The sequence below is a fragment of the Schistocerca piceifrons genome, chromosome 6 (genome assembly GCF_021461385.2).
Source record: "Schistocerca piceifrons isolate TAMUIC-IGC-003096 chromosome 6, iqSchPice1.1, whole genome shotgun sequence".
Lineage (NCBI taxonomy): Eukaryota > Metazoa > Arthropoda > Insecta > Orthoptera > Acrididae > Schistocerca > Schistocerca piceifrons.
Genome location: NC_060143.1, coordinates 532,477,049 through 532,499,386, shown reverse-complemented (window position 1 = coordinate 532,499,386; position 22,338 = coordinate 532,477,049). Strand labels below are relative to the sequence as shown.

At 43.3% G+C, this 22,338-nt stretch overlaps 1 protein-coding gene across 1 annotated transcript in view; it reads left to right on the top strand.

Annotated features, from left to right (window-relative positions):
- LOC124803001 (THO complex subunit 5 homolog) overlaps positions 1 to 22,338 on the top strand; it is a 160,361-nt gene that overhangs the window by 62,773 nt on the left and 75,250 nt on the right. Inside the window, exon 9 of the mRNA XM_047264107.1 lies at positions 4,202 to 4,418. Within this exon, the coding sequence (XP_047120063.1) occupies positions 4,202 to 4,418 (217 nt within the window). The remainder of the gene's footprint in view (positions 1 to 4,201; positions 4,419 to 22,338) is intronic.

The following is a 22,338-nucleotide window of genomic DNA, read 5'->3' as shown; positions in this document are numbered from 1 at the left end:
TGGCCACCTAACCCGTCCTTGTGAAAAGACTGAAGAAATATGAATTGAACCCACAGGGGGGGGGGGGGGGGGGGGCAACAAGGGAATTGTGACCATTGTAAATGAGGATCAAAGATTATAAGCACAAGATTCGGGACCTATTAAATCCGATGACATACTGAAAGCTAAACACAGATCTGACACAGCATATCATACTCAATACACATTGGTTCATTGAGGGATCTTCTCTCTGCACAGACAAACTGAAGAACCTTCCAATAGAAGCCTTTTCACTTCAACAGTATGGCTCACCACTGAGACCAATCAGAAGCACTTCTGGTCCCCCTTCTTATAAACTGGTGAAACGCTTGGCACCTCTCCTTCAGCGATGTCTAGAAAAGAAAGACACATACATAAATGATTCAGAACATTTCATTGTGAAGCTGAAGAAACTAAAACTTGTACCAAACTATATACTGGTCAGCTTTGATGTTGTTTTATTGTTTACCAAAGTGCCACATAATGATTCTCTGGAGTAGATTAGTTCCATTTTCCAACATGTCATCACCAAGTTCTTTCATACATGCCTTACTGTGAGCTGTTTTACGTAGAATGATGATTTCTGCAAAACAACTGGAAGGTGTCGCCATGGATATTGCACTTAGTCCAATGGTGACCAAATTTTTTGTGGAGTATTACAAAACACAGGCACTAGACTTGGGACCTGGTAAACTTAAGGTGTAGTACAGGTGTGTTAGCGACATCTTCTTTGTGTGGAGCCATGACGAGGAACAGCTCAGTGAATACCTAACACATCTAATGTCTCCATGGCAACATAAAAATTTACTATGGAGGTAGAATGGAACCAACAGCTACACTTTCTAGATATACTAGCTGTGAGGAATGGTGAGAACCTGGATGCAGTACATGTCGAAAGCCAACACATACCTGCACAGACTGCCAAATCATCACCCGAGCCAGAAAAGAGAAATGATTAATAGGCTCATATTGCACACAAAATGAATATGTGAGCAGCAGCACCAGGGATGTAAGATGCAACCCCTGGAAAGCATTCTGAGGAGCAATGGATAATTCACTGGTTGTGTAAGAATGTCAGGTACAGCGTTTCTGCCATACATCCCCAGGGTGATGGACAGAATAGGCCCTATATTGTGTAAACATGGCATAAAGACTATTGTAAACATGGCATAAATACTATTGTCAGACTGATCAAAAAGATCAGACAGTGTCTCATATCGACCAAAGATGAAAGGGGCCAATTTGCAGTATTGGGAATATACTGCATATCAGGTATGTGTGAACAAGTCTGCACTGGAATGACTGGATGATCTGTCAATGTGAGAATCACAGAATATAAGTGGGTTGCATGTTGGGACAGCTAGAGGAATTGGTTGTGCAGAGCACTGACCACATAATAAAATTCACCGGCACTGATGTTCTCACTGCTGAGAAGAGCTACCATGGGCTCTTGTTAAGGGAAGCCATAGCAATTCCAGAAATGATAACAGTTTCAGCAAGAAATAGGAATGCCTCAAGCTGAATGCATCCTGGATTCCTGTGCTGCAGTACACGGCCATTACAGGTAGCAAGGGGAGAACCACAATGGTAACAACCAGGGAAAAGTTCTCAGATGTTGGCACAAAACGTATCTAAAATCTGCAACTGTGATCTTGACTCCAGGCTGCCACCAGCAGTGGAGGGTGAAGCTTTGACAGTGCCAACCACTCATGCTGGTGAATCATAGAAAACATTGTGAAACAATCAGCGGCCAAAGAATTCGATACAGAAGCCAACAGGCAATATGCCTCCCTTTGTCCTTTTATCACCCATAACCCCCCACTACTGTTCTAACACCATCACCCATTCCCAGTCCTCTCCTTTTCCTTAAATATTCACCTCCTCAAATATCTCTTTGTCTTCCTCTTAGTCTTGTCTTGGAGCTTCAGTTCTTGCATCCTCCTGGGTGTTCTATCACACATCATTCATTCTCTCTACATGTCCTTATCACCTATGCCATCGGCACACGGGACGAGTTAGCTAACATTGATGTGGTGCTCAACCAGGTTTGTAACGTCGCTTCCTGCTACTTCTCGTTGTGAAGCCATTTCCTTGTGTGAAACACAAAATAAGTTCTGCACTATTTCGGCAATGTGCCACATAAAGTAGAACCCGTAAGAATCAAGAACGCTCCCTATGTCACAAGCAGAAAGCAAGATGCCATACTGTACTTGTCATGTTCAGCAGAAGCCCATATTCAATGGGTTTTATGTTATACATTACACCCTATAAATATATGCGGCTTCTAAGCACCAGCACGTTGAATGTCTTGAGATGAATCGTTATTAGTACGAGTTGTTGTAATAAAACCACTGGAAAAGCTGTGTTGGTGGTTAAAGAATTTTCGTATTTTGTTATTTTTGCGATGTAGCTCGTGTGTAATAAAAGTAAGCCAATTTAAAGCAATAACCCATTTAAGAGTCATGAAAAAATGATGATCTTATTATGATTTATTAACCCTTTAACTGCGCTGGACGTGTTAACGTGTGCGCCTTTGTACATGTCACTGTGTGCTCTGAACGTGTTCGCACGCCATTCCTTCTACCTGGTACTCTGAACATGTCTACACGTAGGCACGTTCAGAGTACCAGGTAGAAGGACTGGTGCCGTGCGTAATCACGTTCAGAGCACACAGGGACAGGTACAAAGGCGCACGCGTTAACAAGTCCCTAGCACTTAAAGGGTTAACAATCAGTAACATTTTGCAGAATAAATCACAGAAGAAGGAGATTAGGGAGGTGCATGTCAATTTAGCACAGGTGGTTGAGCAACTGCATCAGAGAACCACCAGTAGATCGGACACGGGTTCGCATCCCGTCATATCCAACTTCTTCTTCTTCTTCTTTTTCCACCTTTGCATTTTCCAAAAGCTTGTGGGAGTTTCATATGAAATTAAAAGAAATAATTTCTGTAATATTTGGTTTTATGTAAATATGAGTGTGCCCTGTGTCAGAAGTGAGTCTTTCTGATTTGGTGAACTTTTGTTAGCTGACATCTTTTCTGAGTGGACATGTATTTTCCGTTTTTGTTTTATTACACGTTCATTGTTATAAATTTTTTTATTTATGTTCACCAAAGAGAGAACAACGTTCGTTTTAATAGAGCTAAGGTGGGAATTCCATGTGCATCCATTTTTGTGATCAAACTTTGTGGTTTGTGAGCCAAATAAATCCGCCAACCTCCAACCAATGGAGAGCGCAAAATCACACCAACCAGCTAGTACCATGTGCAGATGGTGCTGTGTCTCATGATGTGAGATATCACGTGTGTGTGCACGTCAACATTAGCTGCCTTGTCCTGTGTGCTGACAGTTTTAGGCTCTGCTGATTCTATCGGCTCCTGTAAGAGTACTCCTTTACAATCTTCCTTATCTTTCACTTCTTATTCTGTCCATCCTTGTTATTCTCTCTCTCTGCTCCAGAGAAAGTAAGTTGCTCAGTCACATGGTGTACCAGGTAGTTGCTGCGTACAATGCGCCCCTTACACACACACACACACACACACACACACACACACACACACCACCACCACCACCACCACCCCACCCCACATCAAAGACATCTGTCATTCACAGAGTTATAAATTATTTTGTTTCACGCTGTAGTCTGAAAGATTTTTTTATTTTTGTCATTTATCACAGAATCATTTAATGTTACAATTTTGTCAGCAGATGTATCGCATAAACTGTGCAAAAGTCAATGCGAATAAAGATGTGTGGGATTGGAACTTCATTGGTGATAACCTTTTCAGGCACTCGACGTGACTTCTACTGCTGTGGTGCATGTTTGAAAATTGAACAGTAGTTAAGATTCTATATCATACTTTAGATGCTGAAATGACTGTGTAGTTGAACCAGATCTCAAGTTTGAGAAATAAAGTTCATACCACCTCTGATAAGACACATCGAAGAAAGAACTGTAGTTTTTAGACCATCTTGTTAAGTAACTCTCTCCATTTGTTTCATATATACTGTTATGTTAATTTGCGTGCAGTTTGTTCTGTATACAGAATGTGTTGAACAATAAAGAGTTTCATAAAGTTTCAATATTTACATAAAATACACAGACTGCCATAATATGAAATATGAGTCTACCATAATTTGATGTATGTATATACTTCTTAAATTTTTTTTTGACATTTTCAGTGATCTGATTGCACCTCAGAACATTTTATCTTCACTTTTCCCAAGTGACTTGGGACTAGACAGCCCAAATGTTGCAAATTTGTATCAGCTACAACACATGGGACTTGATGGGTTTGGGAGCTATATTTCTGATCTTGGCATTCCTTACATATGGGCTCAAAACATTGCTGGCTTGGATTTCACAGGTTCTAAATCACATGAAATCATGGAAGCACAGGTATAAAGATGTAAAACCATTTATAAAATATCTTTTTTGCATGCATTTTGATAGAGATTAAAATAGAGGAAGAGGTTTTGTTTTTGTAGTTAGGAGGTACCATGTATATATTGTCACTTGCTTAATGTGAATATAAAAATATGAAAGCAATAAAGAACGAATGTTTTAAATAATTTCAGGAAGGTATTTCAATCACGTAAAAATTTGTATAGTCTTTGAAATTTTTGGCCTGAATATTGTTAACAGAAAATAAAAGCGGGTGTTGTTAATTATTCTGTGTAGTAAAAAATAATGATGCTACAATTTCAGATTAACATGTTCACCTTCAGATGGCTGTTCGTATTTGTCTTTATGTCATTTAGATACAGCTAGACCCCATGTTTACACTTTTCAAGGGACTTTTTAAATTGTGTAACTTAGGGGAAATCCGTCAGTCTGTTTGGTGTAACTTAGGGGAAATCCATCAGTCTGTTTGTCTGTCTGTCTGTCCAACTATTAAAAACCCTTTTTCTCAGGTACAGATAGATGTATCAAGTCTAGCCTCCGAATGTTTGTATCACATACAACTTGAAATGCCATATCCACATGCAGTTATCACCCCTGGATATCTAATTATCTATATTATGAAAAGGATAGTCACTATTCGCCACATAGCGGGGAGGCTGAGTCACAGATAGGAACATCAGAAAGACTGTCGGGAAGTGAGTTTTCGGGCAACAAGGCCTTCATTGAAAAAAGACAACATACACTTGCATGTGACCACAGTCTCTGGCAGCTGAAGCGAGACTGCGAGCAGCAGCACATGAGGAGAGACGCACCTAGGTGGCGGGGTAAGGAGGCGGCTAGGTTGGGAAGGGGAGTGATAGCAGGATAGGTGTGGGACAAGATGAAGAGGGAGTAGGGCAGCTAGGTGCAGTCTGGTGGTTAGACAGAAAATGGAGGGGGAGTGGGGGTTGCAGGAAAGGAGAGAAGTAAAAAGACGGAAAGTGCATTGGTGGAATAGAGGGCTGTGTAGTGCTGGAATGGGAACAGGATACTACAAAGTCTTTTTCCACAACCTCCCCCCCCCCTCCCTTCCCCCCTCCCCCTGCCTAGCCTCCTGACTGCACCTAGCTGCCCTACCCTCTCTCCACCTCACCCTTGTGCGCTGCCACAAGCAGCACTGTATCGTTCCCCGCCCTTACCCTCCTGCTATCCCTTCCCCTCCCCACCCCAGCCTCCTCCTTACCCCCACCACCTGATTGCCTCTCCCATCACATGCTACTGCTGCTCGCTGTCTGGCTTCTGCAGCCAGAGGTTGTGGTCACGTGTGTGAGCTGCAGTTTTGTGTGTGTGTGTGTGTGTGTGTGTGTGTGTGTGTGTGTGTGGTGTATTTTCGACAAAGGTCTTGTTGACTGAAAGCTCACTTTCCGAAAGTCTTTTTGTTGTGCCTATTTGCAACCCAGCACCTCCATTATATGGTGAGTAGCAACTATCCTTTTCCTAATATTGTTATATTCCATCCTCAATTTTCCATTGTTTGATGATGACTAAATTCTGAAATGCTTCACACGAGCAATAAAGTCATTCCTTGCCTGATGTCTGATTTTACCACTGCAATCCAGTCAGCCTGAATGGAGAGCCACTGGTTTTTATAATCATGGTTGCGTGACTCCTGCATGACTTTATGTCGTGTTTATATTGTTGTAATTAGAACTTTCTCAAAAACTTTGGAATCTTTGGGACCAATCTCTTGCCAGTATCGATATTGATAACAGGCAAAAATGGTTGAGATTCTCTGTTCCCAGAATAGCTGAACAGTCTACGTACATAATTAAGTGTGAATTCTACTCATACTTTCCCATTTTTTTTAAAAAAAAGAGTAGTATGCTAAATGTGGGATACCAGATGCCAACAGACAACATTGACTGATTACGTAAGATAGCAGACCCATTGAGAGAATAGGCTATATTCCTGTGTTAAAAATATGATTTGGTTAGCTGTTGTTTTGAATTATTATAACATTCAGATAGCATGTTTGGTCAATATTCTCATAAAATAACTGTTATTTTTATTTAGTTAAAGCTTAATAATCATTAAATTTCAAGTTTTGATCATGTTCAAAATTTCTCTGTTATTAGATGAAGCTCTGGTGGTATCACAGGCTAGGAGTAAGATGAAGCTGTACGTGTGTTATAAAGATGTTAGCTGAAGTTACTAGTGTTTTTCAGTACTTTTTCTGCAAAAAGTTTCATTGATTAGTGATGGAAAACTTTTAAGCAAAATGGAAAGGAAATTTGTGAAGCCTGATAGTGGAAACCTTCTGAAAGTTGATGCATTTGTGGTCTCTTCATTCTTAAAAATCAACCCAGACTCTTATGTCCCAGAAATAAGAAATGCGAGAACTACATTGCATGGCAACAGGGATGGAAGTATTGTGACACTGCAGAAAGTCGCAGAATTATTGTGAAACTGAGGGAGTCTGAAATAGTCAGTGTGGTAAGAGAGGGAAGTGTTGGGAATAAAAAGTTTAGAGGTAGCACAACGCCTGACTATAGATAATTGGTTCAGAGGATTTAGGTTGTCGTTAACGTAGAGATGAAAGTCTTGCACAGATAAACTAATATTGAGAGCTGCTTCAAGCCAGCCTTTGGACTGAAGAACACAATAAAAACTACTAAATGTTGTTAACTGTTGTGATAGGCTTTTTTGTTTAATCGGTTTTTATAACCTCCTTGAGCTTACAAACTTCCCAATTTTTGTTCTTCCACTCACATTCTGTTCAGTAAGAAGGTGTGTAATCATAGGCACATGTCAGAACAATTAAGGCACTTGATTCTCATTCAGGAAAAGAATTTATTTCCCAGCTACCTATCTCGGTTTAGCTTCTTCATGATTTCCTACATCCAGCTCAGGTGAGTGCCTACATGGACTGCTTCCCTTAACCTCCCCCACTCGAGTTAGTGCTTTATCCCAGCTGATGTCTTTGTTTTCCCTTCTACCTTCATCTGACAAAATGAAATGTGTAACTCATTAGGAGCGTTGCACTTTCTAATTCTGTGAATACAACACTACATCCACAATGTCAACAACTGTTTGTAAGCCATCTAGAACAAGGGTCCTCAGTACTCTATATGGGCATCACAGAGGCAACATATATTGTTTCCATTAGATCCCTTTCATTGAACAGTCATCATCATCATCATCATCTTGGACAGTTTCCAGCCACTGGCTGGGTCTGTCGGGAACACAAGCCTCTCCATCGTGTTCTGTCTTTCCACCATTTCCCCTCTTCCACCTTCGTCCAGTTCTCTCCTCTTCTCGCCACACATTCCTTCACTCCCTTCACCCATCTATCTCTTGGTCTTCCCCTGGGCCTCTTCCCCTCCAGTTGCAGATCAAACATCCTCTTTGGAATTCTTCCCTCATCCATTCTCTTCATGTGTCCATACCACTGCAGTCTTGATTTTTCTATCCTGTCCTGTACTGGTTCCTCCTTTAGTCTTTCCCTCACATACACATTTCGCAATCTGTCTCGTCTTGTTACACTCAACCTGCTCCTCTGGAACTTCATTTCACTAGCTTGTATTCTACTTTTGTCGCTTTTGTGCATTACCCATGTCTCACTTCTGTATGCCAATATGGGGACAAAGTAGGTTCGGTATATAATTCCCTTCGATTTCTGTGGCACCTCCTTGCTCCAAATAAGCCCCCTAATGCATTTGAAGAACTGCCCTGCTTTTCTGCACCTTTCATTTATTTCCATTGCGTTTCCCCCCTTACTTTCAATCATGCTTCCCAGGTACTTGAAGTTCTCTACCACTTGTAGTTTTTCCCCTCCACAAGTTATATCCACATTTGGCCTATTCTTCTTCCTTGTTGTGACAATTATTTCACTTTTCTTTGCAGAGAAATGCATTCCATATTGTGCTGCCGTTGCCTCCCATACATCTAGCTGCTCTTGCACCTCCTTCTCGCAATTTCCCCATAACATCAGGTCATCGACAAAAAGCACTGCTTTCATTTTATGATCTCCAATTGCATCTGATACTTGCTGTAGGATTTCATCCATAACAATAATAAACAATAAAGGCGAAAGTGCACTTCCCTGTCGCAGCCCATTTTCCGGCTTGAACCATGCAGTATGTTCCCTCCCCACTTTTACACAAGTCTCACGTCCCTCATACATTTTTCTGACTTTTCGTGTTATCTCTTCATCTATCCCTTTTGCATTCAGCACATGCCAGAGCTTGTCCCTATAGATACTGTCATACGCCTTCTCAATATCTAAAAAGGCCATGATTAAGTCCTTCCCGTACTCATAGTGCCTTTCCTGCAGTTGCCTTACCGCAAATATGAGGTCCGTTGTTGATCTTCCCGGTCTGAAACCATACTGCTCCTCTTGCAGTCTACTTTCAGTACTGCTTCTTATTCTCTTCTCCAGGATCTTTTCATAGATTTTTCCACAGTGGCATAGCAGGGTGATTCCTCTGTAGTTCTCACATCTCCTTTTATCCCCTTTCTTGAAGATCGGGACTATAATTCCTTTCTTCCAATCCTCAGGAATTCTGTTCTCCTTCCACTCCACCTTCAGCACTCTGTATAGCCACTGGGTTCCTACATCTCCTGCTGCTCGTATCATAGCCACTGTTACTTCGTCCCAACCTGGTGCCTTGCCCCCTTTAATCCTCTTTATGGCTTCTTCCACTTCATTCCGAGTTAGATCATCAATTTCCCCACTATTATAATCGTCTGCTGCCTTAGGCTCTCCATCGCTGTTAGTTACCCGCTTGGCGGCATTCAACAGATCTTCAAAGTACTCCTTCCAAATCTTTTTGAGCTCATGCATTTCCTCCACAACTCTTCCATTATTATCCATGATCCTCAGGCACTCACTTCTGTCGTTCCTCTTATTTCTTACCATGGTGTAAAGTACTTTTTTGTTCCCTTCACTCTCCTCTTCTAACATTCTTGTCCATTTTTCCATCCACTTCTTCTTCTCCGCCCTTACTATGGTCTGTGCCGCTTTCTTGCTTTCCTTGTATTTTACCCTAGCTTCCTCTGTTCGGGTCTGGAACCATTCTCTGAAGGCTTTGTTCTTTCGAAGTACTGCCTCTTTACATCTGTTGTTCCACCATGGGGTTTCCTTACTTCTCCTCTTTGTGCTAGTTATTCCACACACAGTCTCAGCTGCCTCAACTAGAGCCCTCTTAAAATCTCCCCATTCTTCTTCCACTGTTCTCTGATCTTCCTTTGGCAGCTTCTTCCTGATCAGTGTCTGGTACTGGGTCCTCCGTTCATCCTCTTTCAGCATCCATGTCTTCAACCTTTTCTCCTGTATGTCTGTTGCCCTCCTATCTTTTTTCTCTCTCAGGGTGGCTGCCAACAGCCGATGGTCGCTGTCTAAGGCCTCAGATGGAATGACCTTAACATCTGTGAGGCTGCTCATCATCTGCCTATCCACTAGTACATAGTCTACTACTGAAGTTTGGGACCAGTCTCCACTGTACCAAGTTATTTTGTGGCTACTTCTCTTCTTGTACCAGGAATTTGCGATCGCCAGCCCATTCCTCTTGCAGAATTCCAGCAACAATTTTCCTTCTCTATTTCGGTTCCCCCAGCCCTCTGGTCCCATTATCTCCTCGAATCCTTTCCTGTCTGTGCCAACATGTGCATTGAGGTCCCCTATTATAATCTGATTACCTCCATTTAGCTGCTTTTGCATGTCATCTTCAAATTCCTCCTTCTCCTTTTTTGTACACCCCACCTGTGGGGCATATGCTTGGATGATTTCAATGCTTTTTCCTTTCACTTGTACTCTGGCTTTTATCATTCGATCATGGATACCTTCCACCTCCTCCTGCAGACCCTCTCTGACCACTATTGCCACTCCATTTCTTCCCCTCTCATTCCCTATCCAGTACAGTTTACATCCTTTACTTAGTGGTTTTTCACCAACTCCTCTCCACCTAGTCTCAGCAGGTCCCAAGATGTCCATTTTCCTCCTTTCCATCATTTCTACAATTTCTTCTAGCTTCCCAGTTAGAGTCCTTACGTTTAACGTGCTCAGTCGTAAACCATCTCGTAATCCTTTTCCATTGCTTGGTCGGTTTCCTTTAAATCCGTTCCGTGATCCGAGGCATGTTCCCTTTTTGAAAGCAGTTGATTTATCCACTACTGGCTTGCTAGGCCTATCGCAGCTTCACCAGAGCCCCGTTAGCTGTCACGTTTCAGGGTTCCGATAGGGCCTTCCCAGCTACCGTAACGGTCCTGGGGCACACAAAGTCCCCGCTGTACATCGCCCCTATAGGCAGTCCCCTACTTTGTGCCGTTGCCCATCTCCCACGACTTGGACGAGGGGTTGGACTTATGGGAGACTCATTGAACAGTAGTTAACTTAATTCATCGCCCATTTTGTTAATGATGATTATAGTCTATTTCTTCTTACAGGTGTGCTATATGACTGTGTGTGTAAAATTATTAGGGACTACAATTCAGATTTTTGTAATGTCCTCCCATCTGGCTATTGTTAGTTCTGATAACTTTTACAAACATGTAGGGGATGTAGCCAGTTTTGGTGGTTATAGTTGACCTCGTACAGTGTGTACTGAAAAGCTTCATAATGCTCTATCCTTACTTTTATCTTTCCACATGTGCAATTGAGACATTTGTTTTATATAGTCATGAGTGTGTGGTGGATTGTACTGTCTACATTACCATCACATCCAAGGTACTGGAGAAAGATGGTTTTCCCCATTCCTGGATGCCCTCCTTGGCAAAGTAGTGATAGAGTCTTAAGAACATGGTTTTTCTGGGAAACTGGTGCTTCTGTATGCTACAACCACTAGCATTTGCCATAATTTTCCCATAGCATGATACCATGCTGCACGTATGCTCATAGGTTCACAGAATTTCCAGTACGTATAGCATCCCTGCTGAACTATGTCGTCTTGAGACAGTGGTATGGACACTTTGGAGGCTCCCGATACATTTCAGACTACTTCTTGACACCTATGATATGCCACCTTGGAAAAGGTAATTCAGTGCTAAACCCACTTCCAAGACTCCAGACGAGAATGCTAGAGGTTACTTTTTAGCATTAGGGAGGGGCAGAAGTTCCATGGGGCCTCTTCTGGGTTGTGAGGTGGATGCAGATAGGACCAGATTGGGAGTTCTTTGAAAAATGCTTGTGTTTTGGCCAACCTGTAAGTTACTTCACAGATGCAGTTGAATGAGTCTTCATCTTAGTAAGTTATACTCCAGTGTACCAGTTGTCATTGATTCCCTTATCTTCTTCTGGTGTGATTATCTGGATGTGTTCACTTGGAACAGAGAGGGAAAAGAAACTGTTCCGTATTCTTTTGCCTGTACTCTTTGCTCCCTTCACTTTTGTGAGACAAGCATTAAGAGGCTGATAATGACGAAAGACTGCTGCTTAACCTATGGCTCAAATTGATAAAGTTGGATTTTGTTGTTATATTGAAATTGAGTAGTGTTTCTTCACTTTGACATTGCAGAACAACATGGCAGTAACGAACACTTCAGTATATTTGTAGTATGACTTTTGGAGTGGCTCCGCAACAAACTTGCCAATTGGTCTTGATTAACATCATGGACATCATTTAATTTGGTTGCAGTTTTGGAACATTTCAGTGTTTTGATACCTATGGGTTGTTTGTGAAAAATATCTTTGGCAGTTTACAGTGCGTAGGTATCTGGTTGGTGGCTGCAGTGCCTCTGCTTTTGTCTAAGACCCACAGTTCCACCTGGTGTCCAATATGCTTACCATATTTACTCGAATCTAAGCCGCACCTGAAAAATGAGACGTGAAATCAAGGAAAAAAAAATTTCCCGAATCTAAGCCGCACCTGAAATTTGAGACTCTAAATTCAAGGGGAGAGAAAAGTTATAGGCCGTATCTCCAACTTTAAACAAAGTTGGTCCATTGTAATATTCGACAATTTAGGTCGAATGAATGACAATACAGCTACAGTAGTTTGGTTCGAGTCGTAAGCTTAGCAGTTAAGCTTTACCAGGTAGCCATTGCTATGCGTCAGGTGCTCCATCCGTATTTATACGGGTACCCTTCCTTTTCCACGTGCTTCGTCTGGTTTGAATTGATTGCTTATTTTTCTTTAATCTGATAAGCGCAGTTTTCTTTGTTATAGGTGTTTACATCACTCTAAGCTGAAAATACATTACTGTACTGTGTCAGGCATTGTTTGTCGCATTCTGATAGTGCGTGTTTACGGCCTGTCGCCGCTCGCGGCATGGCTTGCTTTTGTGCGCGCTACCGCCGCTTTCAATTAAAAGAGAGAGAGAGAGGAATCGTCTCATTAGCGAAACAATGGCAAGAGACTGCTATTTGTTGTTACTTACACTGCTGCTTTCTTTGGTAATGATCAACAAGAATCAAATAATAGACTGAATATGATAGATGATGATCTGAACGGGAGTTTAGCGAAAATTTTTCTCCGTTTGAAAATCTTTGCAGGCGCTTCTTTAGTACATTACATTCTACACAGAAATTAGAGTCATCTTAGATTTAAAAATCTAGTCAATTGCCATGCTTCATTTCTGACTGTATCACTATTAAGCATAAGAATAATACAAATATAAACATGACGTGATATGTATAGTCTTCCGCATTTGCTGTTGTCTCACTCTAGTTTTGTAGTTTATTAGGCAGACAGGATTTAAATGAGATAGCAGCAAACATGAAACAATACATGGCAATATGTTAATATTCGTATTATTCTTATGGTGACGAGAATACTGCATGTGATTCACAGTTTATAAAAGTTCCTATTAGCAGCCATCTCTTCTCACAGATAGGAAAAAAATTCAGAACGTAGAGTTGGCCATATTGACAAACATCCCAAACAGTCTTGCCAGTTGGATTTTCGTAGTACATCGAAATGCTGCTACATTCAAAGATGAACAATACGGAATTTGTATTTACTTCGTTGGATAATGTATGAAAATGAAAATGCAGTGGTTGAAACTCGGGGCGGAGAAAAAAGCTCGTCTTCCACCCTTTTTTTTTTTTATTTATTTCCTGACGCAGAGGTTTTGGCGCCAGCATTTATCTTTGTGCCTACAAAGTATGCCTGTGCAGCGCTACATATATTTGATGGCAGAAGTAAGTTGTGGCGGCACCCACCAACATATTTCAGAACTTCCGCTTGCTTTGCACTCGATTCTAAGCCGCAGGCGGTTTTTTGGATTACAAAAACAGGAAAAAAAGTGCGGCTTAGATTCGAGTAAATACAGTAGCTGCCGAGTTTGTCCACCCCTCACAGTTAATGGCAGACAATGAGACAGTCATGGATAATCATTCTCAAGATTATTGCGAGAACTGGTAGCATGACCATCTCTATATGCCTTAACACTTAGCATGGAGCCAGGGCTCTGGTACTCAGGTAATTGCAGGAAATGGAAAAATGCTGTGAACCTAATATTAGATCATGCCAGTTAAGATATTCTCCATAGTTTTGAAAATACAGTTATGATTCCCTCAAATGGCTGTGGGGTATGCAAACTTTTTAGATTTTTCTGTGAGCACCAATGATAATAGTGGCTGTAATCAGTGTAAAAAATTAGTTACTGAAATGTTTGTTATTGATGCTTTCTAGACAGTGGAGGTATCTACATCTACACATGTGCTCCGCCAGCCACTGTAGTATATACTGAGTGCACATCTTGCTAGTATTATTAATTTTCTTTGTTATTCCATTTGTAAATGGAGCAGAGGAAAAAAACTGACTGTGTATGTGTGTCTGTCTATATTGGCCCAAATCCTCTCGTACAATATTCAAGCTCAACCCTACATGAGACACCGCTGTCACAAAAAAAAAAAAACACTCACTCCCTTGGAGACATGGACAGTGCGGAGACATTCATGGCCTCTTGTGAGGCCCCGAGAAGATCCTGCGGAGGGACATGAGAGTATGGTCGAAAATGTCCAGGACGGAAGCTCGTGCGTGGAACGTGCCTCCTGGACGAGATGATGGGTGAAAACTCCGGAGCAGCATCCATAGGTGTCGTGGACCTGGGGGTGTGCTCCAGCGAGATGGGTCCCGGAGAAGGCGGCGTCGCGACTGGGGCTGGTTCCAGCGTACTCGGAAGCCGTAGCGACGTTGGCTGCATCAACACATACGGAAGATCGGCAGCAGCGACAGGACTGGCTTCTCGGACTGGTGGAGGCGAAGGAAGGGGCGGTGGCACCGGTGTGGCCACCACTCGTGGGCGCATCTGGTCGTAATGGCGAACAACCATGCCATCGTCCGTACGTATTTCACAAAGCCGGCGGCCGCGAAGAGCCTTGACCACCCCAGGAATCCATACCCTCGTGCCCACACGTTGGCGCCCACCGAGTATTTTCCCACACTAGGGGACACAGCACAAGGCCTGACAGGGTGAAGCAGGTGCAGTAGAGTGCACGGTTGGCGGCCATGCAAGAGTTTAGCAGGGCTGCGATCACCCAGAGGCGTGAAGTGATAAGAACTCAGAAATTGCAGCAGAGCGTCATCTGTGGAAAAATCACTAAGGAATTTTTTCATCTGGCTTTTGAAAGTGCGGACAAGGCGCTTGACCTCCCCATTCGATTGTGGATGGAAGGGCGGTGCTGTAACATGATGAATCCCTTGTCCAGTACAAAAATCACGGAAGGCCTGTGAAGAGAACTGAGGGCCATTGTCCGTGACGATCGTGGATGGAAAACCTTCTAGCGCAAAGATTTTGGACAAAACCAGCGTCGTTGCCGCAGTGGTGGGCGAAGGACATTGAACAAGAAACAGAAACTTCGAGAAGGCGTCAATCAACAGTAGCCAATAAGTACCGAGGAAGGGGCCGGCAAAGTCAGCGTGCACCCGTTCACATGGCTGCACCGGATCAGGCCATGGAGAGGGCATTGTACGAGGTGCAGCCAGTTGTTGAGCACACTGACCACACGTAGCAACCATGTGGGCGATGTCCGAATCAATACCGGGCCAATAAACGTGCCTGCGGGCCAGGGACTTAGTCCGAGAAATACCCCAATGGCCTTCATGCAACAGTTTGAGAACATCATTGCGAAGAGAGACTGGTACCACGACCCGTGAAGATGCGCCATCCGTGGCCAGAAGAACAGCACCATCACGAACAGACAGACGAAAGCGCAAGGCACGGTAGTTGCGAAGGGGATTCGATGCCTGGCCCTTGGTCCTGTCCGGCCAACCCCGTTGAACAAAACCGATCACCTGACGCAGGACCGGGTCCCGCGCAGTAGCAGACGCGACCTGCGAACCTGTAAGTGGAAAGCCCTCGACCGCACGACGTTCTTCCTCATCAATTTGGAAACAGAGTAGTTCATCACGATCGAAAACCGGGTCGGGGCCCATCGGCAATCGCGACAATGCGTCAGCGTTGGCGTGCTGGGCCGTGGGGCGATAGTGAAAACGAGACAAGTATAAGGCCCAACATTGCAGGCGGTGAGCTGCATTATCCGGAAGCGACGCCGATGGGCTGAACACAGAGACCAGCGGCTTGTGGTCGGTGATGAGGTGAAACTTACAACCATACAAAAAAATGCTGAACTTTTTTAGAGCATAAATGATAGCGAGCCTCCTTTTCGATTTGAGAGTAACACTGTTGTGCATCGTTGAGGGTCTTGGAAGCATAGGCTATAGGTCGTTCCGACCCACCCTCATACCGATGGGCGAGAACAGCCCCTAGGCCATACCGTGACGTGTCAGTCGCCAGAACCAAGTGCTGACCCGGACGGAATGTGGCAAGACAAGACGCCGACTGCAAATGAGCCTTCAGGGGGACAAAAGCCTGCTCACACTCGTCGGACCAACAGAAAGGGTCGTTTTTGCTTAACAGCTGATGCAGAGGATGAGCTACCGCCACCGCAGATGGAATGAATTTGTGATAATAAGCAATCTTGCCTAGAAACACCTGAAATTCTTTGACCGTAGACGGCCGGGGTAGAGCGTTAATGGCCGCAACGTGCTGACGTATAGGACGTATACCCTCACGGGACAAGTGGAAACCAGGATACACAATGGAGGGTTGGAAGAACTATGACTTGTCCAGATTGCGCCTCAACCCAGCCGAATGCAAAACCCGAAACAGTGAACGCAAATTGCGAAGGTGCTCCTCAGTGGAGGCCCCCGTGACAACAATGTCATCCAAATAGTTTATGCAGCCGGGAACGGAAGTCGTGAGCTGTTCCAAAAACCGCTGAAAAATGGCCGGCGCGCTAGTGACGCCAAATGGTAACCGCTGGTACTGATACAACCCACAAGGAGTGTTGATGACGAGAAATTCCTTGGAAGAAGCATCCAACGGCAACTGATGGTACACCTCCGATAAGTCAAGTTTGGAAAAGAACTGGCCCCAAGCGAGCTTGGTAAATAACTCCTCAGGACGGGGAAGAGGATAAGTGTCAACGAGGCTCTGAGCGTTGACAGTGGCTTTAAAATCACCACACAATCCCAGACTCCCGTTTGGTTTACAAACCACCACGATTGGCGATGCCCATTCGCTGGAGGTAACAGGAAGGAGAATCCCTGAAGCTGTTAACCTGTCTATCTCAGCCTTGACAGGTGCACGCAACGCCACCGGAATAGGGCGTGCCCGGAAAAACATAGGACGAGCTGTAGGTTTAAGAGTAATGTGGGCTTCAAAATCCTTGGCACGACCCAGACCAGCAGTGAACACGGACGAAAATTCAGAACACAATCCATCCAGTTGTTGATACGGAATATCCTCAGATATGAGGTGCACATCATCATCAATGGAGAACCCGAACAACTGGAAAGCATCATAACCGAACAGGTTTTCAGTGCCCGCATGATCCACCACATAAAACGTGAGGGGCCTAACAACAGACTTGTAGGCAGTGGAAGCATCAAACTGGCCAGTGATAGGAATTTTCTGTTTATTATAAGTTCTCAGATTTCGCGTAACTGGAGACAAGGGAGGGGAGCCCAACTCCAAATACGTGCGAGAATTAATGAGAGTTACTGCAGAGCCAGTGTCCACTTGCATGCGAATGTCTTTATCCAGAACACGAACAGTAACAAACAACTTATTTGTTTGAGAAAGCACACAGTTAACATCCATGTCCGATGCCTCGTCCTCGTCGACAGGAACTTTAGGGGACTGACACACAGAAGCAATGTGGCCTTTTTTCCTACATGAATTACACGTGGCCCAACATTTTGGACACGCGGCCCTGTCATGCTGTATGAAATAACGTGGACAAGAAGGAAGTGCGGGGCGAACCTGCTTCTGTGGTTGCTGTTTGCTCTGCGAGCGTTGCGGCCCAACGCGACGTTGTTTACGCGAGTGAACCGCCGCCGCATCTTTGTTCTCCTGTGAAACAGGCAAATTGTCCGTGTCGAAAGTTGACTGTACAGCGCCTACATCACACCACGCGCCTATTTACATGCCAGCAGCGTTACACACTTCAAAGGATTGAGCGATGCTTAGAACTTCCGACAACGACGGGTTTGGCAGTTGTAGGGCACGTTGCTGAACTTCTTTATCAGGGGCAAGCCGTAGAATAGCATCTCTAACCATTTAATCAGCATAAGACTCATGATGAGTGTCTGTGACAAACTGACATTTCCTACTCAGACCGTATAGTTCCGCCGCCCAAGCCCGGTAAGATTGATGGGGCTGTTTACGACACCGGTAGAACGCCACGCGGGCGGCAACGACGTGGGTGTTTTTTCGGTAATAGTTAGACAATAAGTCACACATTTCTTGGAAGGACAGAGAGGCAGGTTCCCGCAGAGGGGCTAACTGAGATATCAGCTGATAGAGCCGTGGGGAAATCCAAGATAGAAATAAAGACTTAGACATAGGAGCGTCGACAATGCCAAAAGCCAACAAGTGTTGCCGCAAACGCTTCTCATAATCCTCCCAGTCTTCAGCGGCCTCGTCGTAAGGGGGGAATGGAGGCGTAGAAGAGGAAGAGAGACGATGAGTAAGCGACGTCGACAACGCCTGAATAGCAGCTGTCAGCTGTGTTTGTTGTGCCTGAATAGCAGCCGTAAGCTGTGTTTGTTGTTCAATGAGTGCTTGCATAAGCTGTTCCATGTCTGCCCCGTCACGAACACACAAATCCACAACGCAGTGAAAATATCCGACCTCGTCGCCCAAAAGTGTTATAACCTTAAATCACCAATAATTGCGTGGATATTCAAACACACTCACTTAGGAACAATAGCTCGTTACATGATAACAACTCAGTATCTCTTATTCGACTGCCGTGCCGTGACATGCGGCCGGCGCCGTTCATAGCTCGGTGGTGCTCCCGCGCTCATCCAAGTTGCGGATCGCCTCTATCGCCGTTTGCGCGTACTGCCGTGGCGGCACTGTGAATGTCGTGGCACTGTCACAACAGTTACATGTACTGGATTATGGGTTAACAGCATTTGGGTAAATCATCCTCAATGGTACAGAACAACCAGCAGAATTCAAAACAGTTTGTTGGGTTGCAGCATTCCAGGCAGCAACAAACATGTTTATAGCCTGTAAAACATTTATTCTCATTACATACATTCTGTTGACCTCTGCAAAATAGCAATTCTGTATTTAGGTTCCACAGGATGAATTACCTTTAGGTGTAGAGGCTGCACTTGACTTGTACATTTAACAGGTAGTACATTCCTTAAGGAGTGTCATTAGCTTTGGGTGTGCACGGCATCTACCAGTAAGAAGAATGATCTTTCTTCCTACTGCACCCATCTCGGCATCTAAACTCCTAAGAAACTACATACAAATTTCAGCAGCTCTCCAGGCATTGCCAATAAAATCGTGGCTGCATGGTAGTGTTGTCATGTTTTCAGATCACCTGGGTATTTAAAACCTCACTGTTATTAATGGCTGCAATTTTTTGCTGCTGTTACTATTAGTGTACATGGGGGCCACTGCTTTTTCCCCTTTTACAACATTGTTAGGGTTTTGTACATCAGGCGGTAAAACCTGAACTTTGTAGAATCATCTTTCTTAGGCGATGGTCAACAGCATGTACAAATTTTTAAAAAATGCGTAACACTGTGCTGTCTGTAATAATGTTATTTTATTTTGCTGTCAGTTTTGGTTCTGAACAATCATCAATGGCAGGAAAATTATCACAGATGTATCACATGTCATGCATGCTTTGACATAAGTTACCACAGAAAACCATAACGCCAGGAGAAATAAAAAATTGTGGCAAGATTAAAATATGAGGGCACATTAGGTTAGCTGCACAGCTTATTAAGTATGACACCGTGTCTGAGCAGTAAAGTGTATGATTACCTGAGGTAACTACGTATTTCAGACACGCCATCCAGCTACATGATCTTTAGCAACAACGAACTGTGCAGTTTCTTCAGATATTTGTACAGTTTTCACATTTCTATCATTGCCTGTCACCTGAACCTCAACCTCTTGCTATCATTACCTTCATGGGAGAAAGGATGTGCTTTTAGGTTTTATTGAAGGTTTCTGGAACTTTCCTGAAGATTGGAATATAGAATGTGTTCCATATTCTGTGTGTACAATGTTTTAATATGAATCTAAAACGTTCTGGCATCTAATGTGTCTGAATGGTCTAGTGAAGAAAATGAAGAACATGGCTGTAATCACACAGAAAACTGCAGATCTCATATTGCTGTTCCCCATTGTCATTTTATCATCACGGACACCGAATAGGTGTTTTTTATAAATGATAGAGCACAGCAGTCAGCCTTTTTTTTTCTTTTTAAATCCAGATATTTGCAAGTACCTAGCCATTATCAATGCACTATTTTTTAATCTCGATGCATGTTAGTTCCCTGTTGTTCAGGCGTCAGTCACAGTTCACAGTTTCCAGTTTTTGTAATCCAAAAAACCGCCTGCGGCTTAGAATCAAATACAAAGTAAGCGGAAGTTCGGAGAAATGTTGGTAGGTGCTGCCACAACTAACTTCTGCCATTGAATATATGTAGCGCTACACAGGCATGTTTGTAGGCACAAAGACAAAAACAGGCGCCAAAATCTCTGCGCCAGTAAATAAATTAAAAAAAAAGAAAAAGGGGGGGGGGGGGTGGAAGACGAGCTTTTTTCTCCGCCCCGAGTTTCGACCACTGCATTTTCATGCATTATCCAATGAAGTAAATACAAATTCCGTATTGTTCATCTTCGAATGTAGCAGCATTTCGATGTACTACGAAAATCCAACTGGCAAGACTGTTTGGGATGTTTGTCAATATGGCCAACTCTACGTTCTGAATTTTTTCCTGCCTGTGAGAAGAGATGGTTGCTAATAGGAACTTTTATGACTTGTGGATCACATGCAGTATTCTCTTCACCATAAGAATAATACGAATATAAACATTTTGCGATGTATTCTTTTGTTTGCTGCTATCTCATTTAAATCCTGTCTGCCTAATAAACTACGAAACTAGAGTGAGACAACAGCAAATGCGGAAGAATATACATATCATGTCATGTTTATATTTGTATTATTCTTATGCCTAATAGTGATACAGTCAAAAATGAAGCACGGCACTTGACTAGATTTTTAAATCTAAGATGACTCTAATTTTTGTGCAGAATGTAATGTACTAAAGAGGCACCTGCAAAGATTTTCAAACAGAGAAAAGTTTTCGCTAAACTCTCGTTAAGAACATCTTCTATCATACGCAATCTATCATTTGGTTCTTGTTGATCATTATCAAAGAAAGCAGCAGTGTAAGTGACAACAAATAGCAGTCTCTTGCCATTGTTTCGCTAATGAGACGATTCCTCTCTCTCTCTCTTTTTGTTTTTTAAATTGTAAGCGGTGGTAGCGTACACAAAAGCAAGTCGTGCCACGAGCAGCAACAGGTCGTAAACACTCATTATCAGAATGCGACAAACAATGCATGACACAGTACAGTAATGCATTTTCAGCTTAGAGTGACGTAAACACCTATAACAAAGAGAACGGCACTTATCAGATCAAAGAAAAATAAGCAATCAATTCAAACCAGATGAAGCGTGTGAAAAAGGGAGGGTACCCGTATAAATACGGATGGAGCGCCTGACACATAGCAGTGGCACCCGGTAAAGCTTAACTGCTAAGCTTAAGACTCGAACCAAACTACTGTAGCTGTATCATCATTCATTTGACCTAAATTGTCTCATATTACAATGGACGAACTTTGTTTCAATTTGGAGGTGCGGCCTAAAACTTTTCTTTCCCCTTGAATTTTGAGTCTCAAGTTTCAGGTGCGGCTTAGATTCGGGAAATTTTTTTTCCCCTTATTTTGAGTCTCAGTTTACAGGTGCGGCTTAGATTTGAGTGTGGCTTAGATTAGAGTAAATACGGTATCTTGTATTGAACTGAGATAGGAAAATAGCTTAAATTTTAACTTATGCATAAAAACTAAAAGTTTACCCAGGCACCAGTTGGAAGATATTGCTACATGTGGGTACCAGCAGTGTGGAACCACCAGGGTTGCTCACTCATTTGGTACTCAGTGTGCATTAGATCAAGATAATGCTAACACAGCAACAAAAAGCATCTCGCAATCTCCATTTCAGCAGGTTTGATTCAATTGTGTGCCATGATTTTCTCTGAGAGTATGGCACTGCACTTCCTACTGCTTCAAGCAGTTAATGCTGGCAGCAATAGTTTCAAGTTACTAGCGGTTTATATAAGGGGAAATACCTAGAATATTCTCCTTCAAGACATAAAGCACATTCAACAGTTTCGCCATAAAGGGCATATCAATCTCGCATTACACTATTGGTCTTCAAGGTTGCCTGATCTCATGATGGTGTCCCTCCGCCCCACCCCTCCCCCCTCGCCTGTCTTGGGGAAGGGGATTGCTTTGTGAAAGATTTCATCTATGTGCCTCCCCTTCCAACAACTCTGGTTGAGCTGTGGTGCTGCATAGCAATAGTTTTGGATGAGTCTGAGTGTCAGTTAGATAGT